The following is a 7,687-nucleotide window of genomic DNA, read 5'->3' on the forward strand; positions in this document are numbered from 1 at the left end:
TACTCCTTGGTACTTAGCTGTAATTAGAAGAGTCAAACAAAGACGTTAGCAAAAATGTGAAAGCTGTTTTTCATTGCCATCTCCAATGCCTCAGAGATACCATATATCTCTGTTGATGTACATCACTTCAGTGCACAGGTCAGTGACCCCATTGTTGTCTGGAATGGTGCAGAGGTAAATTTACTTTCAGAAGCTGTCTCTTGCCCTGCATCCTTTATATCTCCAACCATAGCCAATATATCTCTGCCTCAGTAAGGTAACATTTTTATTACTGCACATCATCATTCTGGAAGTATGGTTGTTTGTCTATTTTTTTAAACTTTAATGGGAGAATTGTATGGTGACAGATTACTTTTCAGGAATTGGGAAATTCCAGACCCCTTTCCAACCTGCACTGCACAATCCAGCAGGATCTACTTGGAGACAGGATCCTAACTGGCTGCTTCCATATCTGATAGCCAATTAAGGACAGTGCTCAGGGTATAGACCCAACCAGAGCACTGGGAGAGCTGGGTGCTGCTGAGGCAGAAAAGAGACTGTGTGGGCACCTCAATGGGTGTCGCCCTCTGAAAGCACCAGTGCAATTCCAAAACAAAGGTGCTCAAAGCCGCTAGGATCACTGGAGTGGGAGACCCTTCAAAGGATTCATTTCAGACTGCATTGGGAGTCTGTTCTGAGGTAGGTCTTCAATGTGTATACCCCCATCCCCCTCAAACTCCTGTAATTGCTCATTATTGAATACATGCCACTGCTGGGCAAGGAACTGCTGCCAATGTTCACAAGCCTCCAATTGCTGGAGGCATGGGAAATCAGGGTGTTGATCTGATGGCCTGAATTCTGACCTTGTTACCAGTCTTGCCTTTGAATCTGCCTCCACACTACTAGGAAGATTCAGACATGTAAGAGGCTGGCACAAATGCTTGTTTGTTTATGCCACCCTTCAGATGAGCTATTATATTGATCTGACGTGAATTTAATATTGTGCATGTGTCATGACCAAATAAGCACTGGAAGCATCAAATCTTTGGAGGCATTCTCACTGAGAGGGCCAGCAGTATGTCTCACTGTATCTCACCAAACACACCTCATCACCTACCTATCCTTGTGGCATCCTTTACATCGGATTCTAGCCCCATTGTAACACAGTATGCTTTGTGTCAGCACCATCTTTAAAAGCCCACTGTGCATCCAGACAAGCACCATCAGTGCTGAGCTGCCCTCCAGACATTTGCCATGGACATATCAAACAGGGAAAATTGGTACCCCACTTTGAGGGCAAGGACCTGGAGGTAGTCATGGAAAATCCCTGTATATCTGGTAAAGTCTGCACCAGCACTAACAAGTGTGCCGCCCAGTTTCACTCAATGCCTTCTTTTAATTTCTGCAGAAGACAATCCATAGCAGGGCAGAGGGAGCCCCTACAGGTGGAGGGACACCCGATGTTAGGCTCCTATCCTGGCCCTCACTGCAGAATACCATGACTGCTCCTGTGGAGATATCCTGCTGAGTAAGTCTCACAATAGCTCTGCTGGCCTCGTCAAGCTGTGAGTGATGCAGTGCCTGTCACCACTTTCCCAAAATGCTTTATGAATCAACCTTTGCCAGACAACAAGTTGCATGCCTGTCAGAAATCCAACATGCAGGCAGCACACCTGAGCAGTATGACCAGGTACATACCTAAACAGCATTGCTCTTTCTTAGGAAGAACTAAAAACTTTCAGAAGCAAGATATGCTAGCACATATCCCAAACATGCTTCTGTCGAGTGCTAAGCTTCTTGTTTAATATCTAAGCCAGGCAAGCTTCAGATCAGAAAAATCGCCTTATTTATCTTTCACATCCATTTATTTGTTTATGAGTTGTACATGTTTGGCTAGAATTTCATTCTCTGCTACCTGTTACTTCCTTTTCTGTAAGTTAAAAGATATTCCTCCTTCATATCCAATAGGAGTCCTTCATTGTACTGGTTTGAAACTACACTGTACAATATTAGTAGTGTCTCAATATTTAAAATAAATGATTTAACATCTATGGTAAAAGAATGATTAAAGGAAGATAATTAAAAATGTAATAAATATCATATTATGTATCCTGACCTACCTAATAAGATCAAATAAAGCATAAATCTTTCTGTACCAACAAGGAGAAGACATTGAAAATGATAGGAATTAGTGAAGTTGTTGAGCGTCCCACTCAGGAGTGCCCATCTTTGCTGATGCAGTGAAGAACAAGTTGTAAATGCCAGTGTGGCAGGTGGGTCCGTCTGGACAAAGCTTAGAAGCCAAGAACCAAAGCAGCCCTCAGGTAAGGTTGGAGGGTAGGATTAGAAATGTAGTTCAGGCCATGAATAGGAACATTTACGGTATCCAATGCTCCAGGATGGTTCTGAAGTCCCAGAAAATCAGAAAATTAAGAATTAATCTTGAGGACAATGTTGCTGGCAATTTAGGATGAAAAGGATAGGAATTTTTTTTTAAGAAAGAAGTGTTTATTTCACAAATTTTCAAGTTATTGTTTATTACTTACCAAGTATTGGAGATGAGGGAAGTAAAACTGGCTGTCAAAAATCACTCATTACCATTTTTAAAAATTAATTCATGAATTGTGGGTGTTATTGGCTTGGCCAGCACTTCTAATGATCCCTAGTTGTCCTTGAGAAGGTAGTGACAAGCTGCCTTCTTGAACTGCCGCAGTCCATTTGCTGCTAAGTAGACCCGTAATGCTGAATGGAAGGGATTTCCAGGATTTTGACCCAGCAACACTGAAGCAATGGTGATTTATTTCTGAGTCAGGGTGGTCAGTGGCTTGGAGGGCAATTGCAGTTGCTAGTTCACTCATTTATTTTCTTTCTTTCTTCATCTCAATGGAAGTGGTTGCAGGTTGGAAAGGTGCTGTCTAAGGAGTGTGGTAAATTTCTGCAGTGCTTATTGTAGATGGTACACAATGTTGCTTCTGACCTTCAGTGGTGAAGGAGTAGATGTTTGTGGATCTGGTGCAAATCAAGAAAATCGCTTTGTTCTGCATGATGTCAAGCATCTTATGTGTTGTTGGAGCTGCATTCACTCAGGCAAGTACAGAGTATTCTGTTACACTTTTGATTTGTGTCTTGTAGATGGTGGATAGGCTTTGGGTAGTCAGGAGGACAGTTACTCACTGCTGAATACCCAGTCTCTGATAGGGTCTTGGAGCCACAGTATTTAAATGACAGGTGCAGTTCCATTTCTGGTCAATGGTAACCCCCAGCATTTGACAGTGGGGAATTCAGTGATGGTCATGATTTTGAATATCAAGCGGTGATGATAAGATTGTCTCTTGTTGGAGATGATCATTGCCTGTTACTTGTCATTCCAAATCTGGATATTGTCAGGTATTTCTGCATTTCGAAATGAACAGCTTCAGTATTGGAGAAATTGAAAATGGTGTTGAATATTATGCAAATCATCAGCAAAAATACCCACCAATGACCAAGGGGGAAGGTCATTGATGAAGATGATTGGACCTTGGAAGCTCCCTGAGGAACTCCTGCAGGGATATCCTGGAGCTGAGATGACTGATCTCCAATAAGCACCAACCATTTTTCTTTGTGTCTCCAGCCCAGGGAGACTTGCCCCTGATGCCTTTCACTTGAGTAGTGCTAATGCTCCTTGATGCCATATTCAGTCAAAAGCGGTCTTAAAGTCAAACACATTTCATCTGTGACGGATATGCCAGATGATTAATGGTGGGAAGGTGGGAATGAGACTACTTTAGAAATTAATCTGAACAGCATTGGTCACTTAATCTCTACATTCAGGTAATTTTAGGAGTTAACCTATCAATTAGCACTGCAAAACATTGCACCAGTTCAGCACATTGTAAGCTGTGTGTGGAGGGTGTTGTGAATCATAATTTGATCCAACAAGCAGTGAAGGCCCAAGTTTATAGAAAGCATTCTATAGTTAAAGCATTCTCAACCACCATCAACATGTCTACCTTCCAAACAGTTATCTGAGTACCCTCTGCTCACATCTGGAACTGTGTGTAGCAAGGAGCAGCATTTTGAATTGAAAGTGGAAATGCATAACTTGACTTCTGCACCATTGTATTTTGAGTAATTAACAGAATTCGTCAATGGCACCTCCAGCTATTGGCAAAAACGTGCCTTCTGCAGAAAAGCAAGCTGTGGTCTTTATATTTAACATTATCGATTCCTAACTTCCCATTATTTAACATCTGTCTATTCAAACATGTGAGATGGTTTAAAAAAAGGCAATAAGCCTAAATTTCTCCAAAGGCTAAATTTCTGACAGAACAGACTGTAAACAAAAATGTCACCTTTTATTAAAATACATCAGTGACAATGAAGAGTATGCGACATCTGTTCCAGCACCATTGAAACAGGCAGAACCACAATCATTACAGTCATGGTTCTCTTTAAGAATGATATCATACTCTGACAATGTGATTTAGAAATTGATCATGTGCAACTGATTTTTCTTTGGCAACCTTTAATTTCTATATTATTTATCAATCTTGTCCAAGCATACCTTTGTCTGAAAGGTGGTATTGCATCCTCAGTACGAAAAGCCCACTGCAGACAATTCGAAAGAGTTGAAACCTAAGCTCCAACTCCAATAGCATTCAGGGGGATAATTTTAAATAATGAAGACAGATGGTCACCCACCCCCTTTCCTATCTTTAACTCATCATATAGTTGGGAGCCTAGAAAACCATTCAATCAGCTGGTATGAAGAGAGTATTGGCATAAAATGTCAATAAAGTGCCATAATCTATGGTCTATTAATCAGCCACTGAATTGTTTCCCGAAATTCACACTATCCTCCATAGGATGAGCATGATAATAAGGTTAAGGAGCTGTTTAATGTTGCTGTAAAACAAGGATTCTGAATTTAGCTGCAGTAAAGTAAGGTACACCACAGTATTACACTCATATCAAATTACACCATTAACTTTGCAGCATCTTAATTTTTTGTTACATAAAATAGGACAGAAAAATATCTTCAAGATCCATTTAGATACATATGATTCTGATTTAGGTTTTCAAAGTTTTTGTTTTCTGATTTTCATGAATCATACTAAAGAGAAATAGTGCTCACCTGCAATTATATCTGAAAATCTATTGCTTTCCATGTATATGCTGGAACTAAATGATATCAAAGTCATCTAAAAATGGCTGTGTTCTTAACTTTAGATTACAGCAGATATTCAATGTATATTCTACGTCATTTGTATATACCAGAACATGACCACTCCCCCCTTTAACCACAATTATTTCATTTAAAGAAGAGAAGAAATTATTAGATTTCTAAGTGCCCATCCTCCAGCTCTGAATCATCAAATATCAAGAACTGAATAGGTTACATTTTAAAACTGAGTACAAAGACTTTTGTTGTATCTGTTTAAAAAGACGCCATCACATTTGCTAAACAAGCTAGGTGTATATCCATATTTGGTCACAATCATTTGCAATATTTGCATGTACCTTTCTCTCCAGAGATTCTCACACAGAGAAATCACCAACACCCTCACTGAATAAGATGCCTTCCCCTGCAACAATCAAGAATGCAGCCCAGGTAATTTGTGCCTATCAGTCTGCCACTGACAATCTCAAAGCGAAATTGGCAATTAACAACAGTATTCTGAAATAATATGATAAAGAAAATGATCAGGATATTCATTTTGTCAAACGGATTCTCCCAAAATAAAATGTTCAGTAGCACTATGCAGATCCTTGTAATGTTAGCAAGCAGAGAGTACTGAAGTATATCTAGAACAAAACACTTCCAACCCTCCTTTCAGCTTCTGCTGAATCTCTTCACAAGCTTAATTAAAAACGTGAGTCAAAGCAGAAATCATGACCCAAGATTTCCATCACTTCGAAGAAGCTGAAAGACAATCAATTAGCCCCAACGATCTGAATCTGATTCACTGATACAAAAACTTGCTAATTCATCACCAAATTTATTTTAAACAATCGGTTGATTATATGTACGAGACCATCTATGAAGCTAGAAAGGTGTAAAATGTTTCTTTCCGACTATTTGCAAAATATTAATTCCACTTTTATCACATCCCGCAAGTTTTCCCCTTCAAACATTAACTACACAGTAATTTGCATGCACTATATCAAGTCTTCGGCATTATTTTGCTCTTATATATTTCTATATTCTCTAATGACAGTAAGTTACCAGATGGATGCATATCAATGAGAGGGATAAGGCTACATCCAGCTGCCACTTGCTTGGATGCTTTCCTCATGCAATTCCAGCGGTCTACTTCATTAACCTTTGCTGCAATCAATATTCATCACCCCACCCTTAACAGGTTAGCACACTGCATCAGTATCAACCACCTACCATTCCGTGCCAGCTGAAGAGAATCCTGGTATGGCAACAGCCCCCCCACTGCAATCCGGATTCAAATCATTTTGCTTTTCACCAGAGAAAAACGAAACAAAAAAGATGCACAGTGGTACGGAGAAGATGCCCAGGAAGCAAGAGCAGGAGGAGGAGGAGGAGGAAGGAGAGAAGAGAGCTGCTGGAGAGGAGGGAGACTTTGCTGAATCACCGCCATCACCCGCGTTAAACCATTGTGCAGTCAATGCTGCCTGTACCACTGTGGAACCGACCAGATGAGACAGACAGAGAGCCTGGGGAATAAGTTTCTATGGCAACTGAAAGGAGCACACATGACGTCAAAGCTCACAGAAGGCTTGGGGTGGGGAAAGGGGAGAGACTTTTACATCTGACAGTATTCTCCATATGCTTCCGTAATGACTTATTTAGAAACCAATATAAAACAGTTTATCCCATAGACCTTCACTTAATACACAAATGATACAGTCGTAACAAGAAATGAATATAGAGAGTGCATCTCAGGCCAAACGTTGCTTACTCTACTAGTTTTTTTTCAAACGTGCAGAATAATAATTTTGGTACCGAAGTACAGTTAGAGAATAAAGTGGCATTTTCTTTGGCTCACAATAATTACTCATATACTGCTCTATGGTACAATGGTTTCCAATGCAGAATGCTTTAATATAGTGTCGTTCAAACAAAATGTTGCTTTCTAGTCATTCAGTATAATCATTATACAATTTTCTTGTCCAACAAGGAGGAAGTGGTTTCTCCCTACCTGTACATGTACACACATATTCATAAACACTTTTATCATTCTCACACAATCATCTTTAACTCTTTGACGTCTCTCCTGCTCCCTTACAATTCCATTTGTATTGTATTTACGTTGAGAACATGAGGTCGATTTAGTGATTGTCGCTATCAGTTTATACCGAATTAAAACTAGGGATCTCTGGAATGTTCATTACCAATCATATAGTTACAACTCCGAAGTTTATAAGATTATTATATCTTGAGACTGTGGCTTTAAGGCAAAAATGAATGGGATCATGTGACCCGTTCCAAAACCTGCCTGATAGCACGCCTAGTACGTGGTTTGATTGTTAAAAATTAAAAGAAACTGGTTATTTTCGAGGAGACAAGGTACAGGGTGTAAGTAGCTTAGAAGCAATGGCAGCGAGATGTGTGCTAACGGTGGGAAGACTGTGAGCCTGCAAAGTTCTAGAAAAGTGTTGAGCATGTTGCTTCTAAACTGTGTGAGTACCAGTCACTCATTGACCAGGGGAACTCTCAATTTATTCATTGAGTGAGTCTGAGACATCCAATTGA

The 7,687-nt window shown here is 40.0% G+C and overlaps 1 protein-coding gene across 6 annotated transcripts in view; it reads right to left on the bottom strand.

Moving 5' to 3' along the window:
* The window catches only part of mapk10 (mitogen-activated protein kinase 10), a 214,957-nt gene extending 208,336 nt beyond the window's left edge, over positions 1 to 6,621 (bottom strand). For all 6 annotated transcript variants that reach the window (XM_072595962.1, XM_072595878.1, XM_072595793.1 and 3 more), the window contains exon 1: positions 6,356 to 6,621. In XM_072595962.1, coding sequence (XP_072452063.1) covers positions 6,356 to 6,358 — 3 coding nt within the window. In that variant the 5' untranslated portion in view covers positions 6,359 to 6,621. The remainder of the gene's footprint in view (positions 1 to 6,355) is intronic.
* Between the last annotated feature and the right edge of the window lie 1,066 nt (positions 6,622 to 7,687).

The sequence above is a fragment of the Chiloscyllium punctatum genome, chromosome 1 (genome assembly GCF_047496795.1).
Source record: "Chiloscyllium punctatum isolate Juve2018m chromosome 1, sChiPun1.3, whole genome shotgun sequence".
NCBI lineage: Eukaryota > Metazoa > Chordata > Chondrichthyes > Orectolobiformes > Hemiscylliidae > Chiloscyllium > Chiloscyllium punctatum.